This window comes from Bombus vosnesenskii, unplaced genomic scaffold, assembly GCF_011952255.1.
Source record: "Bombus vosnesenskii isolate JDL3184/JDL3185 unplaced genomic scaffold, Bvos_JDL3184-5_v1.1 scf7180000013299, whole genome shotgun sequence".
Taxonomy (NCBI): Eukaryota; Metazoa; Arthropoda; class Insecta; order Hymenoptera; family Apidae; genus Bombus; species Bombus vosnesenskii.
In genome coordinates this window covers 1,243,148-1,265,185 of record NW_022882949.1, presented here as the reverse complement: position 1 = coordinate 1,265,185, position 22,038 = coordinate 1,243,148, and the positions used below count along the sequence as shown (strand labels likewise).

The 22,038-nt window shown below is 36.8% G+C and overlaps 2 protein-coding genes and 1 long non-coding RNA gene across 16 annotated transcripts in view; 2 read left to right on the top strand and 1 right to left on the bottom strand.

Moving 5' to 3' along the window:
* The window catches only part of LOC117233912 (rho guanine nucleotide exchange factor 10), a 47,775-nt gene that overhangs the window by 10,839 nt on the left and 14,898 nt on the right, over positions 1-22,038 (bottom strand). Inside the window, exon 1 of one of the 10 annotated variants that reach the window (XM_033494606.1) lies at positions 13,449-14,277. The exons of 2 other annotated variants lie outside the window; for them this stretch is intronic. In XM_033494606.1, the coding sequence (XP_033350497.1) occupies positions 13,449-13,485 (37 nt within the window). In that variant the 5' untranslated portion in view covers positions 13,486-14,277. Of the gene's footprint in view, positions 1-3,056; positions 3,357-4,654; positions 4,891-5,054; positions 5,173-7,074; positions 7,215-12,894; positions 13,029-13,448; positions 14,278-22,038 lie in introns of those variants that run through there. 7 more of the 10 variants (XM_033494604.1, XM_033494612.1, XM_033494610.1 and 4 more) reach the window with 7 other exon arrangements.
* LOC117233915 lies at positions 7,399-8,180 on the top strand. Its single transcript, XR_004493449.1, has 2 exons — positions 7,399-7,490; positions 7,575-8,180. It is a non-coding gene; the product is annotated as an uncharacterized LOC117233915 (long non-coding RNA).
* On the top strand, positions 14,689-21,319 carry LOC117233913. 5 transcript variants are annotated; one of them, XM_033494613.1, is made up of 7 exons: positions 14,689-14,936; positions 15,048-15,186; positions 15,438-15,898; positions 16,911-17,004; positions 18,781-18,883; positions 19,713-20,029; positions 20,499-20,883. In XM_033494613.1, exons 3-7 carry the CDS (start codon positions 15,865-15,867, stop codon positions 20,881-20,883), a joined length of 933 nt encoding a protein of 310 aa, XP_033350504.1. In that variant the 5' UTR covers positions 14,689-14,936; positions 15,048-15,186; positions 15,438-15,864. The 5 variants fall into 5 exon arrangements, with proteins under 5 accessions (XP_033350504.1, XP_033350508.1, XP_033350507.1 ...); XM_033494616.1 differs by lacking the exons at positions 14,689-14,936; positions 15,048-15,186; positions 16,911-17,004 and having other exon boundaries at positions 15,384-15,594; positions 15,700-15,898; positions 20,499-21,318; XM_033494614.1 differs by lacking the exons at positions 14,689-14,936; positions 15,048-15,186 and having other exon boundaries at positions 15,385-15,898; positions 20,499-21,316.

Below are 22,038 nucleotides of genomic sequence, written 5' to 3'. Positions count from 1 at the left end.
CTAAGGAGAGATCGTTCTTTGCCAATAAGACCGAGCGATTCAAGGAAAAATGCGCAGTGTCATGTTCAAGGCCACCCTGTACAATCGTAATCGTTTTACCGGCAGTTTACACTTGTTTTCTATATCATCCGCTATCATAACCTATTATGACAATGGGAATACGTATAAATTTTCTAGTTATTCGACAAGATCGTTCTTCGAATAAAGTTGTCGTGATGGTCACAAATTATGTTTCACCTTGCTATTTTCCTCATTTTTTCACGATCATCTCTTCAGTGCACTCTTACACACTTGTGTTAATATTACTAGTAAAATTGTAGAAGTCACAAATTATAAATTACTAGCACTAATAAATTTTCAATTTATTAACAATAAAACAAATGAAATTGTACAAATTACAAATCCTCACATTACCCTATTCTATGCAACGTTATAAAAATATAGAAAGAAGTCTGTAACTTACAATCTGTAACTTGTTAGTTCATTAGTATAATTAGTTAATAAATTGTTGTAATGTGTACTGAACACTAAAACCAAATATAATAATATCTATTAATATCTAACATTCATTTTGGGTCGTCTAGACCTTAGAATAACAATGGGTTTAACATTTATTGTATGATTTTTATGAAAAAGCTGTGTCTAGCGCGTAACATGATGTTATTAAACATGATGATGCATACGAATCACGTTTACCAACGAATGATGCGATCTCCGAAGGTATATCAACGGTGTAATTGTTAAAGCATACGACGCAGCATTGCGTCACATTTCTGTAAATGGCGAAGACGGAGATAGGTAAAATGATCTTGTGTTATATGTCGCTTGTAACGAGTGCACGAGTTTAATCATCTTTTTCTGCTCTAATAACACATTTATCAGATTAAATCTTACTTACTATTCATACGTACAGTATAATTATTATAATTTATTTATAGCATTGACATTTACAAAGACTAAAGTAGAGCTAACTGGAATTATTTTATCTCTATCCGCTTTTAATTCTGCAATTATACAAGTTTCCAGGAATAATTAAGGAATAACATCATTAACAGGTTAATATTTTATTCCAAAATTATATATTCTAAAATGACGAAATAAAAAGAAGAAAAATGAAACCAAACTCTTCTCTTCTGGAAATCCTAACCTTGATCTTAGTCCTAATTCTAACCTTAAATCCTTCTCCTTAATGTAATTAGAGATACGCTGACCCTTGGAATAACGAGATGGTGACTTATCTCAGTCGCCGTGTATGCAGCTGCGTTGTTGTCTCGGTTTTTACAAAAAATGATTCAGAAGAAAGAGAAGCAGCCTAAATACATACAGACAACGTCGCTCCAGGTCGTGCAACGAAAGAAGGTTAAATGTTCAAGGATAAAAACATCATAGACAAAAAGGACGCGATCTTTACGCCATATCCTTTCTTCTCGCGAACAGGAAACCGCCACGAACGACACATAACGCATTCAGAATGCTTGCTCGACACGTCAGTTTGACCTCGAGAGACTGACATACGTACAGGCTCTTGCTTTTACGATCCGAGTATCTCGCATGAATCGAAAAACACAAAAACAAATGAGTATATTAAACCGAAATTTCAGTAAATCTAATATAAATATAAATGCGAAAACATATAAATTTCGATCACCGATACAATATGAAAAATTCATTCGAAGATTTCACGAACGAAAATTTACCAAAACTCGAACCTGCGATTTTTCACGACTTTCTGACGGCTCTCCTTGAACGAGCGCATTATTCTCTTGAGATTAAAACGTTTCAGTGATAATTTCGGTTTGCACACCCTCACAGTTTAGATAAGATCAGTACAAAATTGTACGGGTTCTCCGTTGGTATCATAAAGTACACGCGCGCATGCGCATACACATGTATCACACTAACTCTAAAAAATGTTGGTTCACTTCTATATTCACGATTTATGAAAGCACGATTGAAAACAAGGTTAAAAATAGTTAAGTATAGTTTAGTGTTTTTTATCTTTATTAGGTTCATTATGCAGAAGTTTCTTCTATCGTATTTAATACTCCATATAAAAAATACCTTCTCTGATTTAAATAGAAAAACAAAGACATGGCAATAATCTTTTTTTTTTTTTGCTCTAATTTTATGTACTAGAATAAGATATACATAATTGAGAATTTAATTATTTGAAATTTTAATTTATAAACATTCTCTTTAGTTCTCCTTCAAATATCAAATAAGTGATTCTAAACTTTTGACTGATAGTATAAGTATATATGCGTGTACTTTGTCGTAAGATTTATCAACCATCAGTGAGGCGAGAGAAACAATGCATCGATGCTCTTTGAACAGGCTGTTCGAAGAATGAAAAACGACAACTGCTAGATCCGAGGCTTAAAGGATAAATCATGGATCGCTACCATTGGTAGACTCGATCATTACTGTCTTCGGAGATAAACACGACCGGTCGGGACACCCCTTGCGTTTACTCGTGCGCAGGAAGTCGATTATCGCGCCACCATGCATCGTATGCAACGATCAAGAAAATTATGTTCAATAATAAGAGGAACAACCGGCAATTTAGCGACTCTTTAAAACATAGTTGATCGTTTCCACGTCGCTAGATATTGGTACTAGTTCATACCCTATTATTGCACGATAGTTAAGCACAATTAAGAACCATTTTATTACTTTTTCATTGTGCTATGATCAATAAAGCTTCGAATGTTAGATATGCTCTGTGTCGATAATTGTGATTTTCGTGGGATCTTACATCCGATCCTTACTTTAATAGATCTCAGAAAATTATCAACAGAAACTAATCAATAAAAAAAAGGGTCTGCGTGATTTAACAATTTCGTATTTAAAAGTTTTATGTAAACGTCAATTAAACCGAAACATCTATGCAACTTAAAAAATTATGCATTGGAATTTCAATTTTTATCAATGAGACTAAAGTTCCCAAAGAAGAAAGAAAAAGGAGAAACATCGCAAAAGCTAATAACCGTCATTAATGATCCCAAGATCACACAATGTAACATCATCAACAGAAATAATTATAAAAGAGTCTTTACCATTTTCATGACAAGCAAACGGAAACGGCTGCCAACAATGTTACTTCGCTCTTCGTGAGGAACTGCGCAGCCGAAGAATGACTTGTTTTCTCGATTCACCGAACACTCGACTTATTTTTTCAAGCGCCGGTGTCGCAACGCGGACTTTCACGAAACGAAAATGTTTGAAAACGTACCATCGTCCACCCACGCGGCCTGGCCACGCACGAGTGAACACACAGAGTACAAACGTATTTATCTAGCGCGTGCATGCACACCAGCTACGAGAGCACGTGTTCTTTTACAGGAGAAAGAAAAATATTCCTCGATTTTCTTACATCTTAAACTTAAACGAATTCGAAATGATGCCCACGACATGAAGAAAACGAGCGGAGTTTCCTCTCTAAGTCGGTACTCATAAACCGTGGCAGAGATAAAGTAATCCTTTAAAAGCTTCAGAATCTTTGTTACGGAGAAAGAATCTCTTTAAGGTCGATAATTTCACGCGAACGAACTTGACTACTTCGCGGAGTATGGAAACAATTTTTAGAACAATAGAAGAGTAAGTTATAATACACAAAAAATTTGGTATTTAAAAAAAAATGAACAGCAATTTAAGTATAAATTCTATCCCAAAACAAGAAAGAAAATTCGTATAAACTTATATAAAAACTTATAAATTTATGTAAACTATTAAATGTGTTCCTGTTTAGATGTTATATGGGATTAGTATATTTTAATTCTTTTTCTGTCACTACGTGATATTTATTTTGATATATACGATTTAGGTCCAAAATTTTTACCTAAGCTTCTACCTTTACCTTTTTTCTAAGCTTTGCCTAAGCTAAAACATTCTGTGTATCCGCGGACGAGCTATTGGTTTGCTCCACAAGATTTATCTATTAGTCAAAGCTGGCGAGTTCTATTTTCTGAAATTGACAAAATAAATATAACTCTGTCCAACTTAATATAACACAATCAACAGTTTCTCCGTTGTTCTTTTTCCTATCAGACCTATCCACCCGTGCCCTTTTCATGTTTAAATATATGGACATATACGAACGTCCAATTGTGTCCACACAATACCACGTCGTTGGAGCGCGAACTTTACAGAACGTTAACAAGTGGATTGGTCCTGGGGGCACTGATATTTTCTTGCAAATAGTATTCCTTTGTTTTTATCCTATTCAACATTGGAAAAATTGATAATATTTGTATTTATTCCTGGGATAAGTATAATATTCAATATTTGTTATTAATGTTTAATAATGTACTGTAAACTAATTTAATTGAAAAAATTAATTCATGAATTGATATACATAGAAATATAAATTTAGCGATTATTTGACGGTATCAGAGATTTTACCGAATTTTTCTGTTCGCATTAGAGATTTCATCTAACATTCACCTAGCAAAAACAAGTATAATAATCCAGAGTTCTCATAACACATAAAAGTCAACAAAACAATAATCCTTAATTACCCTCCGAATCCTCACGCGGAGTCAATTCAGCACGCGATTCAATGCAACCAATTCGACATTCAACCATAATGCATGCTTCCCACACACCCACACAATCAGAAAAGCATCCCGTTTTGCGGCCTAGCTAATCTACTAACCAGCCTCACTTCGACAAAATGGGGCTTCGAAGTCGATGCTAGATCTTGCTCTCAGAACTCGTACTCTCGAAATGTTGTATTAAACATACCCTTCTTATTCAACATTAAAGACCACCAACGTTACTAAAACGTTACCACATTACCACGTTACCAAAAAAAAAAACAAGTTACTAAGATAACAAATTTACACCAATATAAATATATTTGTTACACAACGTCGCAATCTAAAAAAGCGCAAATTCCAAATTACTTTTAAAAAACACTTGAATATAATTTGATAAATTAGAACAATCGACTCCAGCATGAAATTGAACGTCAGTTTTTTACTTCTCGCACACGGATGTAAACACAGGAAGGATTTGATCATAGAAAGAAACGCGACCGTCAGGCCGGAGCTTACGATCGACACTATTTCCTCGCGAGTCGCGCGTCGTTCGTTCCTCCGTCGCGAACGGCCCACGCGTACGCTCTCGCGGAACGGAGACAGAGGGACGAGCGAGCATGTCTCGCGCGATGCACGCGATAGCGCGAGCGCATGCGTTTCACGCGTCTCATCTGCGCGTCAACCGGCCCCAGTGTAACGTCACGGTCTATTCCTTCGATCGTTTCGACGACGGGGTGGAAATGAATCTTTAGCGTCACACAAGCATAGTGCGGGGGGGAGATGTCGGGCATTACTCCAATCGCGATCGGTTCAACGCTTTATATCATCGAGTTACTGAAAGGTTGAGTAAGGAGCAAAATTTTGTTTTTGTTAATTTGATAATTTCATTCCTGGAAAATCGATTTGATAATTTTTATTTTTGGTCAGTTAACCTTATTGCTACAATATGTGAATAATACAGTTTGCATGTGATCATTTGTGATCAGATCGAGTGAATTTAAATAGTTTTGTAAAAATATAGTGAAACCTGTTAGTTGATCGTATTGTTGGATCTTTCTTGTAAGCAATTTCTCTTTTTTCATTTTCTTCTTTAAATAATGATTAAAACAGGTTAATTTCTTCAATTTATTCTTCAAAATCGATAACACAATGATCAACCAAATTATATAATATGTAGGAATCAATAATGTATAGTGAACCCTGTTGTACAACATACTATAATTATTTTGAATTTCACGAGCATTCTGAAAAGGAAGTTAAATGGGCCGAAAATGAAATATGATTTCGATAAAATCACTCACGAAGTACTAGTATGTTATATAGTATGTCTATTCACTATGTCATATATATATATATATAAAGAAGATGTACAAGCGGATATGCAAAAGGAAGCTACGTATATACGAATAAGGTTAGTCATACGATGATATCGCGATACAGTGATTTGCATATGTTGAACTGCATCTATTCGATCAAACATACAAATTTTTTACAGATACTCAGAATTTACAAAACGATATTGATGAAATAAAAAAAGGTAGAGTGAATAATCGAAACGTCGCGTTACTGTGTGATCCGATCGATTTGTTGCCGATGATTCATAATATCATTGCGCGATCGCGGACTACCCGCGAATCACTCTTGAATCACTGTGGTCTAGTAGAAAAATTTTGATCGATTCTAGGGGAATCTACTTTATCGACCAACAGATTGTACCTTCTTGAAATAAATTTTACGTAACCAATATGAATTAGTTTCAATATAGATCGTACTATATTTTGCAAGTAAATTATAGAAAAGGTAGACCATAAATCTCATGAACGATTTACAATACGGGTCACGCAAGCAATTAGCCACGAACAGCGTGGGTCACCTATAGTCGATTCGTTGCAGGAGGCGTGGGTCACTTAAGCGATTGATTACAGTCACGTGGTGAACTCAATAGATTACTCACACTATCGTAATTCATTTCGCCAATTTTCCGTCAAAATCGTTTTCATCAAAAAAATTATTCGTAAACAGAAACAAAATTTCGTATCAGGAAGAGTATGCCACCATAGTGATCTTTCGCATGATATTATGAATCAGAGTAGGTCATGGTCGTGGTATAATAATGCTAAATCAATAATAAAATGCTAAAATTTCTTAAATCGTCCAAATCGGTCCTAAAACGGGACCATTACATGAGATGTATAACACGCATCGACTAGCTTGACCTGATTTTTCAGATGTTACGAAATCATGGTTATCGATATCCTGTCTGTCGTTTATCTTCGTTTGTGTGGGATGTATATCCGCAGAGATTCGTACGAGTGTGGATAATTCACACACTTACTTGTTAGTTGTTAGTGGAACAGTAGGGTGAGAGACTATACATTTTATCACTTACGCTCCTAATCTATTTTCTTAATTCTTTGCATTGATACGAGGCGATTATGGAACGCGTAAGATTGCGACGCATACACGAGGAAACGAGTGGACACATGAAAGTGCTTCGATATAACATATAAGGGACTTTTGTTCAAACACGTTTTACCTTACGTTAAAATGGTTTCAGCAATAACGGATCATTGTAGTTCTTCAATTAAGTTCTTTCCAATTTACATTGGTACGGTTTAATAGGTTTAAGAATATACAAAATGAATCGCGAACGTTTATGTCGCTATTTGAGTCACGTCGAATTTCTAGAACGGCCACGGAGACAGTGGCGCTATTTCGAACGTTATTACGCACTACGGATTCACGCGCATGGTAGTATTGGCGGGGAAGTATTTTTCATGCTGCCTGGCTGCTTTCAAGCATTGCTTCTTAACCTCACATTTGCTTGCTCTATTCGGATGGTTCTTTTCATCGGCAAAGGCAAGGACAAGGGAAATACGCAGCAGGTGCATGGGTTCTTGCCTAGTCCTCGGTAAACAAGGACTTTTGAACAAACAGAAATATCTCATGCAGGTGTGACGATAAAACTGGCCTAGCGACTATTTGCTATTTTTAAAATTTATCTTCTTTGTCATACAATATATATTTTTATCGTAGTTTCTCATTAAGTATTAAGATTTATTTGGACCGACGATAGATCAAGCACTTACTGGCGACTCGTTGAGTATTTATTGTTAAGACAAGTAGTGTCCAAAAGTAGTGGACAAATTTGTGACCCAAATATTCAAACATTACCGTACGTTGACAACGTTCAGTCTTCATCCAACAATCGTACTGTACGAGCATCATATTCGTAGAACGTGATAAGTGTATCAAAACATATACCATTGCGTGACGAAGAAAGTGAATGAGACACATGAAGACCAACTGATTAGGGCACTAACAAGCGATGCAATGAAAAGATCGAATGTTTAGTCTGGGATTCTATAACTATAGTATAATACATACTGTGTTTATGAATTATTAAGGTTCATTTTTTGTGTCATATAATGTATACGTATAATCGATCATAAAATCATCTAATATTAGGTATTCAACATATCTTATGTGAAATTATGTATCGAATAAAAAGGAGAACATAATTCGAAATTTATTTTTAACAATGATGATCTGATTTGCAAACCAAATGTACAATGTGCAAAGCAAACCAAAATGTACAGTAAACAATTACATTCTGAACATTAAATATGAAATATTCAAACAGTTGACTACTTTTGTGATTATACGTACATACAATAACTCCCTTATACGTACGTATAAGTATGCACTATATTTTCCCGTACACAAATTATCATTTCTGCCCAATTCATGCTGTAATACACTCATAAGCGAAATGCGTAACAGCATCCATTCTAAACGCACTCTAACTGTATATGCACATATACATATGCATGCGAACATATCGAACACATGTGCTCGGGATGTCGCGAGCACCGGCTGCATGATGCATCGGCATGCCTCGAAACCTGCAAGACAATTCAAGCCAGTCGAACCAGTTAAGCATGCTCGTTGTATCGAACACCCACGTAAATGCACTTCGCCTACGAGGCGAGGTATATTGTTTCCTTTCTTCGAAAATAGAAGCTGGGTACTTATATACGCATCCCCTCGACTCTGCGTGTTCCCTTCAATGCATCCCGTCGCCGTCTGCTTCGCTTGGTTTTAAATAAGAACGGGCACATCGAACGGGCAAGGCATAGCATGCAGGTGCAACGCGGCAATGCACAACAAACTGCAGGTACACGACCGTTCTCATACATAGACGCGTACACAAACGCGCGCAGACGGTAGCTGCAATATCCGAGAGATGCATCCCACACACCGCGTTTGAACTTTCTCGTTTGCAGGGATATTGGGTAATACTGCGAATTTTATTCATATCTTCAGATCAAGAATCTCGGGTGTATTGGTTTCAGTATTTTTTTTTATACTATTCGGAAGTTATAATAGATTATTTGAGAATTTGAAGGTTAGGATTAATTATGTTTATTGTCGACCATTCTGACAACCTCCATGTTACGTTTGAACTTTCTCATTTGAAGATATACTGAATAGTATTGTGAATTTCATTTATATCATGCCAAGAATCTCGCGTGGATTAATTTAAATAATTTTGCTTTTCTTTGGAAGTTTGAATAATTAATACAAATACAATGCTCGGAAGTTTGAAGGTTAAGTTACTTGTTTAACATCATTTATATCCTTTCTTTTATATTCTTATTCTTCATTTATATTCTCATATTCTTCCGAAGATCGAAACGAAGTTAATACAAATAGGTTGTTTAGAGAAGATTAGGTCAATTGTTTGACGTTATTGAACATTCTAACAACCCACACGCCATGTTTGAACTTTCTCGTTCGTGAGCACATTGAGTAATATTGCGAATCTAATTCATGTATGTGGTAAGAGATCTCGCATAGATCGGCTTAGATGTTTTTCCTACTAATATCATTCAGCATGTCGTGCAAAATTTGAAGGTTAAATTAATTGTTGCTGTTGATTCTTCTAACAAGATAGTGGCGTTTATTTTTTAAATCAATAAATTACTGAATGGCTCGTGACGAAAACGCACGATAATTAATCGCGAGGGCAATTCAATTATATACAGGATATACAATAACGTCCTTGTCTTCCGGAAGAGTCTTGTAAAATCTAATGCGTCACAAATGTCTATACAACGTCAAATTATGTTATACTTGTACGACCGATTAACTACTACGCGTGTCGTTTATCGCTGTATCCTAGCGCGCTGATTAACTGTTCCATATTTCTATTGCGAAACGGTTTTCATTCAGTTCCTAACCTATTTCGTGTCTTCCTTACTGAGATCCGAGTATCCTGAGATGAGAGTTTCTATGAAAGAAGAGCATGAATCAATTAGTTTACATATCTAAAAATTATATTATTAAAAACGATCTTTATTGAGGATAAACCTAACCTATTTTTATCTAAAAATCAATATTTTTCTAAACGAATAATAACAAATGAACTAATTCACTTGTCTAAAAATGATTTAATTATAGGAAACAATTATTATTGAAAATAAGCTAAATATGTTATTCAATATTTTCATACTTCCATTGTGATATATTTGCCTTCCAATTCTTAATATCTTCATCCCTTTTACCTATAAACTCAGTTTTTGTTAACTGGTTCACCTGTCTAACAATCATTTTAGCGCAAGAAACAATTGTCATTGTAAATATACCTAAATATATCAATCAACGAGGAGCTAGAAGAAAAAAAAACGACGCTTTGCGTTTTATAGTGTGCGGGCATTAATTTTAGGACGCGTCAATTAGTTAAAAGCAACTAGTGGAGTGTGGGCAATATAAGTCTGGCAACAGCGCGCCACTTGAATGCTCATTGTAAGCACGTAGCTCGTGTGTGTCCGGAGCCGTGTGAGCGGCACACGGAGAGGCTAGCTTTTTACAGTGACACACGTGCTCCCCACTAACTTTATTTCTGACGACAGAGTCCACGATTCGAGGAGTCATCGGCACCAGAATACTTCCTTTTTCGCTAGCGGGGAGCCGAATTTACTGCGACTACGCACCCCGTTATCCCTGTCCTCTTACCCGGTTCGCATTTAAACACGCATAACTGAGATTAGGCGGCAACTGTTTCTCCCCAGCGATGCAACCAAACCAGTTCGTTATATAGCTGCGGCTATGATTTTCAATGGGATACGAAGTAGTATGTATTCGCGCAGAGATTCTTCCACAGGATATTACGTAATAGCACAACGACCTCGACCGTTATAAACAATCGTTCGGAAAGCGATCAGTGAGTTTTCTTCTTTACTTATTGGGAGTAGTTAACCTTGAATTTGAATGTTTGATCAGCAATAAGGGAATGTTACGATAACCTAACTTTCTTTGCAAAAAATTGTTTCTTTATCATTTTTTTGTTATGACTCTGTGATAATAGAAGACGAGAAGAGGGAAGGAAGAGTGTTGCTTAGAATCATCATTTAGCAGGTCTATAATTTGGAGATTGAGTCAGAGGAAGCATAGGTGGGCTAAGATTTTCATGAAATTCTGATTTGGTATACATTCTTCTGACAACGAGAATAGAAGAGCTACCAAAATTATAAAGGCTTATATGTAGCATCATACAAACTATTGTATAATATATATACCTATTATAAATATATAACTATTCATTGTTTATTAAATGAATAAAGTTAAATGATATTGTAAAGAGATGCGTGTATTTAAAATTTATATGAAGGTTAAAGTAGATAAACATTATATATCAAGAGGTATTGAACTCCGTGTTGATCTACATATATCTATGCCAGAAAGGAAAAGTAAAGTGAAACAGGTTTTTAGGAAAAGCGAAGTGACTCGCGTTCAGCGAAACGACATAGGTTATATCGAATTACGTGTATTGCTGTGCGCTATTATCACTACGAATTGCCTTTTGCGGTTGTAGACATGCAATGCTTGTCACGGTCAGTGTCCCATTTTTTCTTCTATTCTGTATATTTTTTTCCTTCCCCCGTTCTCCCTTCGTAATAGCAAACATATACGCATAATAGCTGGGTTCTATACAAATTTTCTGCCACCTACTCTATAACTATGTTAGATGATATACAACGCTACCACAAAATATTTTCGATTATTTGAAAACTAAAATGATGACGATAGAACGAACAATCTATATAGATATTAATCAAACATGCGAATGTGGAGGCTCCGCTTATGTAATAAATCTCGTTTTGGACCGGCGAAAACAGCGATTTAACGTTTACTGGGAGCAACAAACACAAGACGCACGAAGAAAACCACGTGGTCACATGGGAGAAGATTGACGAGGCGCGCGCATCACGAGATGATCTCCTGGTACACAGAAACCAAACAAGATATTTTTTGCTCGTTCATTTATGAATATTCAATCAGAGGTTGTTGGACGTACGATTACCGGTGTCGCTTTCGAAAGGTACAAATTAGTATCTATTTGTTCCCTTTCACTATCTCAACCGGTTCATCTATGTACGTGCACAATAATAAAAGCGAACGGAACACAACGGTACATTTTTAATAACCGGCGAAATACCGCCGACCGGTATGACATTTCAATCTGCACTTTTATAAGAGAAAGCACGCCCACGCGCGAATAACAGGTCCTATGATCTAGTAGACATTCGATACCAGCTCGGCCGCCGGTTTATAAGGCCATACATCACTCGGCATAAATTACCATATTAACTAACCGCGTAGAGTTGTCCTAAATGGGTTGCTCAAGCGTCCCAATCTCGAATTGAGACGAATTAGAATTTTAAATCGATATCTCACAGGTGTCGCGCGTGCACCAATACGGGGGAGCTGCCGGATTGTACCGTACGAGGCGTGCCGATTGCGACAAATGCACCTCGATCCCGTGGTAAAAACATACGGTTTACTTTTTGATACCATGTTCATGACACATGTGGCTATTTCATACATCTACGTATTCACATTGTTGTTTTATGGCATAATGAGCTACGTGCGACCGACAATTACCAGATTTATGTCCCGAGTTAACATAGAAGAAATACAATTACGAAATTTATTTTTCGTCAGTCGTCAGGATGTTTATGTAGTTATTGAAAATTTATAGAATGTATACAATAAACAAAAATAACGTATAAAATATTTAATATGAAACGCTTGTTATGATAATACAAATTTCTTTTTATATTATATTCGTTTAGTTATGTTTTAATAAAGATCTATGATGCTGTTAAAGATTTTGATAAATTTTGTAATTTGTAATAAAGATAAATTTTGTAATTTGTAGAATGATATCGAGTGCCAGCAAATTATTTATAGTATATTATTAATTTTACGATCACTTTTACCGGCACGCTACCACGAAAGACCAGCGATTGAAAATCCCAGCATGATTCACGAACGGATTCGCGTTACTCACGAGTATTAACGAGGATTTGATAATGATAGGCGTCGTGAACCGATATGCGGGAGGATCCGGCCAGAAGGCGAGAAAGAGACATATGGACGATGCACCAAGAACGCGGAACGGGCACTGTCCTGAAGCTGACGCTGCACGATACGGGGCGTTTCATCGTTTCCACGCAACCGTGCCGATGCCAATTACCGGAACAATGATCGACCGTGTCGCAATAGAATCGGTCGCACGGAGTCAATTTCATATTTCAAACAATGTTCCACTGAGTTGAACACTATTTTCAAAAATGATTATTAATACCAAAATCATCATCAACTACAACCTTCAATTAAAAGAATTCACTCTATTCTACACCTAGACTTATGAATGCATTTCAAAACTATACAACAGGTAGGCAAGAAACTTCGTATTTTAGCAAGGCAGCAGTTCAAGGATTCCAATAATGTCAGAGGGGTGAACGTTCTGTTTCTGGTTGAACGCTGTCATCGTGCATGCGACACGATAAAACCGCACCACGCGAGATAGGAAGCATTTGACAAGCCACTCACGAAACTTACACTTGATCAGGATGACACCGTTATGCAGTTCCTCCATCTCGCGGAGGCGAGCGATCCACGTCGCGTTTCGTTCTCCAGGTTAAAAGCCACTGTTCGTTATTCGAATACCGAGCGTGGTTAGTCGTTCGTTTCGGTTTCGGCCAACGTGCTCGCCGATCGGAGCCGAAGAGACCAACATACGCGCACGCTCTTGGCGTTCAATCGACAGAGTTAAGAAACGACACTTTTCAAGCACAGGAAACACAATTCCGTAAAAATCACGGAGCACACGTGGTCACGCGGCCGGCCGCAGGCATAATTAATATCACAGCGTGTACCGATAAGAATGCGTTGTGTCCGACAAAGAAACGCCACCAAAGCGAGTAAACATGGCCGCGCGCGCGCGTTTCTCTAGCTCTCCGTGGCCCGCAGACCCGTCACGCACTGAGGGAGGTTGCATGGAAACGAAGGGCACGGAGGAGAAGAGAGACGGAGAAAGAGCGAGATAGAGTGATCGAGGCTACGGCTGGTCGACTGAAAAAGAGATTTGCCGAGAGAGGGAGTAGAACAGAGGGTGCTGTAACTTGTGAACGAGAGAGAAAGTTAAAAACGGGCTTATGTGTGGAAACGAAATGGGAAAGACAGAGAGTAGCTAGTAGATGGACGAGGATGAAAAATATTGGACAGAGAAGTAGAATAAAAGAGTGGGCCATTCTATACGTTCTCAACGGAAGTAGGGAGAAAAAAGAGAAACGAAGGTACGATCGACATAGAGTAAGAGAAACAGAGATAGTCATAGTGTTTGGAGAATTTGTCAAAGCTACCGCTACGCGGCGCCACCTCAAATGTCGGAATTTCGATCACGAGAATTTATGCTGCTGGACAATGGGGGAAAACGACGATTTTCTGGTCTAGGGTATCATTAAACAGAGAAAACGTGTGGCAGCTGGGCTTTGAGGGCTTTTCTTGCTGGAAAAATATGCTCGGTCCTATGCACTCAAAAACGAAAAGGCCTTTGACGAAAAATTCTTGGAAAAACTTTACCGTGTGAAAGAAGCGAAACGCGTCGTATTTTAAGAGAAAAAATGTTTTCTTGCACTAGAAAATATTCGTCTGAAAGCTGTTATTATCGAATTGCTTATTTTTAAAGCACCGAATTTCTAATGCGATAATATATCAGTGTACCTTCCGTTATATTTATGCATACTGACATTATCGGATTTATCGATTTCTACATATTTTCACAAGCTAAACGCGTCAATCTTATGTTAAAAAGTTCGTTCAAGTTATGCATGCAACTAGAAATTTTAGTTTTGTAAGAAGCATTGTATTATATTTTTGAAGCGATGTATGTAGTTTTAGTTTATAACTGAAAATTAATTTATGCATAAGAATACCCATGAGTAAATAAATGAAACAGCAAGGCAAACTGAATGGAGATATAAATTATTTGTAACTCGAAGATCAATGCAAGCAAGATGTTGACGTCGACACACAAGCAGTTCTTATGTAAGTGAAATATGATGCATTTCGGAAATCCAGGGGTTTATTGCATACGCAAAATATGTTTATATATGCACAAATACGCCAAAAAGTAAAACAACTCTTTTTCCTTTAGAGGAAAAGAGAATACATATTCTCGAAAAAAATCAAATAAACTGAAAAACCGTATCGCACCACGGAACGACCGCAGGAAGTCATCTAATAAGAATATGAGTTTCTGGCGAGGTGAGAATATACTACATGATGTTGTCAAGGGGTAAGTAGCCAAGACTAGAAGTTAATTGTATTTATGAAAATTTCCTTGACAAGATTATCCAATAATATATATCAGATAAATGCAAACTGTTTTAATTTCTAGTTAAAATTAATCTTTTCGACAAAAATAAATAGAAGTTTCTTATTTTACTCGAATGTCGCTGAGAAAATTTGTATTATTCACAAAAGAAACCTATTAGAACACAAGAACTGTCAGATACATCTTGTTGACAAAAGCGCATCTCTGTCAAGGATCGAAGAAAGGATCGATATCGCTGGCTAAGAATGGTTTCTCGTCGATAACACAGTGAATCACGAGAGCAAAGCACACAGTTGGCCGAGCAAGAGGAAAAAGAGCTGTTGTGCAGCTCTAATGGGAGATGGCGACGCGGTTTGTTTTCCTTCCTTGGTTGGCGTACACTCAAAGAGCAGCCGGTTATGTGCTTTGTCCACGGACAAACTCGCGCATATTCTGTCTCAGAATCGCATACCCCACCAAAATCTATGTTTGCAGTTTCCACCACGGCGGTAGTGGCATGTGCTCCACGTACACTCCCCTCTTGCACATTAGTGAAGACTGAAACCAGGTCTAGATTTTAGTACGCATCAGAATCTCCGACTATGAGAAGTTTTCACACGTCCAATCGTATTTTCTATAGATTTGTATCAAACAGTCATCATGACGGAGGTTTCTCAGCACGCGAAATTTCGATGTGAGTTCTGGATTCTACGATAAACACATTTGTGTCCGGTGTCATTCAATAAAAACCACGTGTATACTCGATTCTTTCTTTCATATTTGGTTATGACGTCTTTTATCTATGACGATACAAATTGTGCCATGGACGCGAAACGAATGACACACCGCTTTATCAAGGGGTTCCTGTCTTTATATTTTTATTCGTCCCGTATATACGTCAGCCACGAAGATCCTTTTTGCTATGTGAATGTATCGCAAGTGCGACACGCAATCGGATTTCTTTTGCGTCATCATCACTATGACGCTTCTGCATTGCTTCAAAACAACTTCCTATCTTTCTTAATGCTTCAAATCTTAATATTCAAATTACATACCGCGCAATTTATTACCACTTTCACAGTTACCTATTGTCTTTTGTCTTGTTTTCGGCCAGATTTACAGTATATACCGCGTACCGTGGCGTTGCTTCATGACGTATTGACTGCGTCTACCAAAGATTTACGCGCGTTGCAACTGCGCGCGCAGCCAATTTTCTCATTTGCCCATCACTATCCTTCCCTATAACTCTCCATCTTCGTTTCGATTCTACATCTTTTTTCATTTCTAAGTAACTACTATGACAATGCGATTATCCCATAAACATAACATGATTTCACTGTCCATATAACTAAATTGTTCGTCTCGTTTTTATAATCACCCAATAGACTTATCTCGATGCACTCGAGCGATTCGAAGAAATGGAATGCGCAGTCGTGCGCGCCTGTCCACGTGTTCCCGCACTATTAAATTGCACACATTCGAATTGTTATTCCTCCCATTATCTTGTTCTTCTACCATACCGTTTCTTATTTTTCCTTCCACCATTTCAACCGGTCTGCGTCCGCCCCATTCTTCGAGACACAACATTCCTCCGCCGATATAATAAGCGTCTAATAGGAATCATTACCACGACCACAGTGATAATAATCGCGAGTCATGCAGGTAGTCACAGCGATTTTTCCCTCCCGTTTTGCGGATGTCCACAGGGACCGAGAACCTCACCTGCCGGTTTATACAGCTCCGAAAGGAAAATGGAAAGCTCTTTACCGGACGCAAATATTCAGCCCAAGCTGGATGGGAGTAAGTATAATACGAACCATATACCCTAACTCATTCTCTGGTATCTTTTTTTCTGTGCTCGAGAACTTTGCCAAGAAAATTTCGAATATTTCCTTTATTATTAAAATTTCGTAGCCTACTGTTTTCTTTATTTTCATAAAGAAAATTTGGAATATTTTTTTATTAAAATTGCTAGACTGGATTAAAATAACGTTTACTATCTTTTTGAAGAAAATTTGAAATATTTGTGTTTTATAGAAGTTGTTGTCAAAAATTAAATAAAATTCACTGGAAAACATTTAAGTTAGACAATATCAATTAAATTCACTGCACAATCTTAAGCAACCTCTTATTATCAACGAAAAATATTTTGTCAATATTTTATAAAATCACAAAATTATATATTTTACGCTAGTGTAAATATAATATCATACTTGCTTAGGGGAAATGGAATTTCTAATTGCTTTCAAATCACGATACAACGAATATATCACACTGGTTATCACTTTTTCATTGATAAATATTAGAAAATTTTGCTAAGAACTCGACGTACTAAAAACAAGCGCGAGGTTCACAGAACGCCGGCGGAATTGAAAGAACGTTGAAACGCGTCTTCTGCGTGCACATATAAAAATACCGACAAAAAGAGTTTCGTTTGCATCATTTATCAACCGCGACATTCCCGCGCCAGTCGACCTCGAGTGTAACGATATGGGACGAATAATTGTTCACGAGTCGAAGCGTAATCGTAGTTGTCATATTTTATTATTCGTCACATTTTTATTTATTTTCTTCATTTTTTACCAAAATTTAAATGAAAGCACCGAGACAATTACATTTTGAGAGAAGTGATTGAAACTGGTGAAATCGAAAAAGAGTGGCTTTGCCAGAAACAAATCGTATGTACTAAAATAGCACGGAATACAGAAATATCAAGACGCGAATCACTATTATTAACGACTATGACGAAAATTGTAGGAAAAATGTTAGCCGAATTTAACCGGTGTATTATAAATTGTCTGGGGGATTTGTTCGATGTTTAGCTTTCATTTAGTGTTAGGTAGTATCGTGAAGAAATCTATGAAAATATTTTGATCTAGTATGTTCAAAAATAATTTTTGATATATTTTTGACCAAAGTAAATAAATAAAATTTTTCATCTCGATTCATTGTTACGTCGTATCATATACATATATGTATAATTAATATTAGACGTACAGATTTACTCTATTTTAGAAAATATATCTTGCTCCATCATGTTTTTTAATAAGTTAAATTATCAGTGCAATAAATACGTGTAACCAAGAAAATCAAAATGTAACATACAACAATTTTAAAATGACAACTTGCTGAAATACATTACTATTACCTAACAGGCTTAACCGACTTGTTTGATACAACTATTTACCTAGAGCATTGAAATATATTAGAAATATCACATTATAATTAAAGAAAGCATTATACTAACGCTCTAAATGCAACGTGTGACAATAACGGAAACGGAAATTGACAGCAATATGTGCACTCCATCCTATGTACCATCTTGGCCACTATATCACGCGTTCTTCTTGAACCGTTTCGTTATCAGTCAAAACGCGTACGCTTATTGATAAAAGCAAAACAATAGGCCGATTTTATTCCGTATTGTGAATAGTATCCTCACTGTTCGTTTCTTGGAATGCGAATCGCGAAAATACATAACACAAAAAGCTGTGGCTGAACGCGTTTCATTGTCGTCCATTATCTAAAATCATCTCTTACTATATTTATCGTTTTTTACTTTCGTCAATTCTTTAGGTATATTTTGCAACAGATGAGAGAAGAATTTCCTACTATAATGGCTAACGTACATTACAAAGTGCTGAAGAAGAAATGGTCGAACCTGTTGCAGCAGTACAAAGTGAGACAAGACAGACACGCCTTTTATTGCCCTAACGATTAACCACGATCGCTCGTTGATCCCCGTGCATGAGTTAGTTTGCTTTACTCTCGTTTGTGTTCATTTCAGCGTGAAGCATAATAAACCCGTTTTCCTTACCGCGAGATAAGCGCCACGACGCGGAGAAACCACCAATCACGATGATACCGCGTTAAACCGTCGACAATTCGTAAATTCGACACGATACTTTTCTCGCTTCTATTTTATTCAGTATCATCGTCGTTTACTTTAAATTGATGTCTTTGTCGTTGACGCTAGATATCACCTGCAACTGTTTTTTTTAAATATGAGACGACGATTTTCACTCATAACGTGTGGAAATGAGAAGAACAAGTATTGTGTAATAGTGTTATAAGTATGTAAAACAGATTATAAAACTGGTTATATAAGCATGTTTCTAAACCTTGTGTAGAATTGTCGATTCGAGGTTTTTAAGAATAATGTCTTAGCATAGTAGTTACTTTCTAATTCTATCTCCAAATCTTCTCTCAGATTTCATGTTCTAAATTGATATCTTTTAGATGTCACTCGAATCACTAACCCCAAGAATGCAACTGATCTTAAACAGCCTCTAACCTAACTCCAGTAAATACCAGTGTTTTGCATATCATCTAAAGGAAGTCTTTGTTAGCTAAAAACAATATTTTCACTTTGTATAACCTATCGGAAGATTCCTTACGGTCTAGAAACAAGAAAAAACACACGAAGATCGCTAAATACGAATTGTGGCACGATCGTCCGTTTAGTCCTCGATTTTTGTTAAATATTATGTATCAGCAATTTGTTAAAGGAACTGAAGAATCCGGTTCACGGAGACAGAAACAACGTGGATGACGTTTCATGGCCGTTTTACAATGCGATCGACGAAGTTCTTGGATACGATCGGGGATCTACGCCGATCGGCGATGAGTACATCGATCCCCACGAATTCCTTTGCGTCTCCGTGACACCGGAAGAGCCCACCTCGTCCGTGGACGCACTTCCTGCGCAATCTAATCCGGAAATCGATCGTCGAATCAACGATTCGTTTCCGGAACGGAGGTTAAGGGCACTTAGTGCCAACTGCACGATTGAGATCCAGAAAGTACGACCTTCTGGTGTTAACAGGTATAGCAGTCATTGTGAAAAGTAGTTTCTTTTAGCAGGTGTCAAATTGTAACCTTAAAGTAGATATGTGGTTGGACATAATTGGATATTAATTGATAAGGTAAATAATATTAAAATATAAGTATGTATATCTAACGAATCGAGTTGTGCAGAACAGATAAATAAGATAGATATTTACATATGAAGCATGTAAGAGTCTATTGTTAGAGACATTGTTTTACAATTTTATAATATAGTATTTTATAATACAGTATTGCATTCTTACTACTGATTATGATTTAGAAGCATATTTGATCAGTTTTCAAGGCAAATTGAGTTCTAAAAAAAGATGTCTGTACTGCTTTGAGTACGACTGAGATAGGGATAATTGATATGAAATATTCAAGATCTAAACTGGTAGAGATAATTACGGCCAGCTACGTACATTATCTTAATTAATTATTACTAGGAAATTTCAATCGGTTTTCAGACAGATGAACAAAAATTTGGCAAAGAGGAAACGAACCACGCGGAACGTCGCGGTCGCGATACCGCGGCTACCACGTGCCACAGAACTAACGATCGAGAAAGTGACGTCAGAGGCGGACTGCATCAAGGATTTGTCCAGACTACGTGGAAGGGATGCCGCGTCGACTCAAGAAGACAAAGAGAGGTTAGAGCGTAACGAGGATGAGGGGATGCCGAGAAAGTCACGAAAAAGCCGTATGGCAGCACCGTATCGCGATGATCGCGATTCACGGACCGATCGCCGTATAGAGCAGATCTTTGAATATATCAAACGACGAGACGAAGAGAATAGATCTATCATGGTACGAGTGATGCACGCGGTGGAGAGCATCGCTAACAAGCTGTGACACTGTTGCAGATATAGAAGGGGAGGGGATGAAACCGTATCTGACTACTTTCTAGAAATTATGCAATCAGTTGATTAATGATGCGATAAGATTATATAGACGACGCTTTTATACCACTCTTTACGTATTCCTTTTATTGAAGATAATGTAGATGTATTAAATATCTTTGAGATAAATGTACGAATGGAAATATGAAAACGTTTTTGGCTTGCTTTATATATGTTTAATTAAATGGAAGAGAGGTTAGGTGTGTAAATTATCAGATTTTTGAGAATAAACGTGGAGCAGTAATGAAAGAGATTTTCTTTCGGAAATATTACGGGGCTGTTACTGGTGGGCGTGAAGTTCAATCGCATAGTAAATTTGACTTAAGTTTATATACAAATTCGCAGGCTGAAGAGGCACTACCCGCTAGACCTAAACGCTAGATTCATTTAGTTATCCAAATTAAGTATATGCACTTACTTATAATACTTATAAATTATACCTATCTATAATAAGTATTAACTTATTGTAAATAAACAGCCATGTCACTGCGCCACGCCAGAAAAATTACTGAAAATTCTCAACGCGAGAATTGATTGTAATTTCAACAAATAAATAAAAAAAAAAAAATATACAAATTTAAATTGTAAGGCGGAATTCGAGTTTGTCAATAAACGATATTTTCAAAGATAATTTATCTTGAACTGAGTTCGTTCGGTTTCTTTAAAATTAATAAACTATATACAGATTTGAAAATTACGAATTAAAGAACAAATTGCACAGTTTTATAAAACAATTCTAATATAAGTAAATCAATTCTAAATTAATAAATAAAATTATTTAATCACACGCGTAAAGAATATTGTAATTGTAAAATATACGAATTACTTTTATCGTAACCACAATTCAATTCACTGTATTAAAACGGAAAAGAAAAAAGGAAAATTGGCAAACCAAGAAAAAAAAAGGACGATATCGGTCGATCGTAGAGTGAATTCGAGAGAAGCACGGATGTATCAAGGGTTAGAGATCGATTACGATATGAATATTACACGCTGTCGAAACGAATACCTATAAAGTATCGGGGATAACAGCGGCGAGCCTCGTCTGGCGCCTTTCTCTTCGTTCTTAACGCGTTTCGCCTTCTTTCGATGGCTTTTCGCATACCTT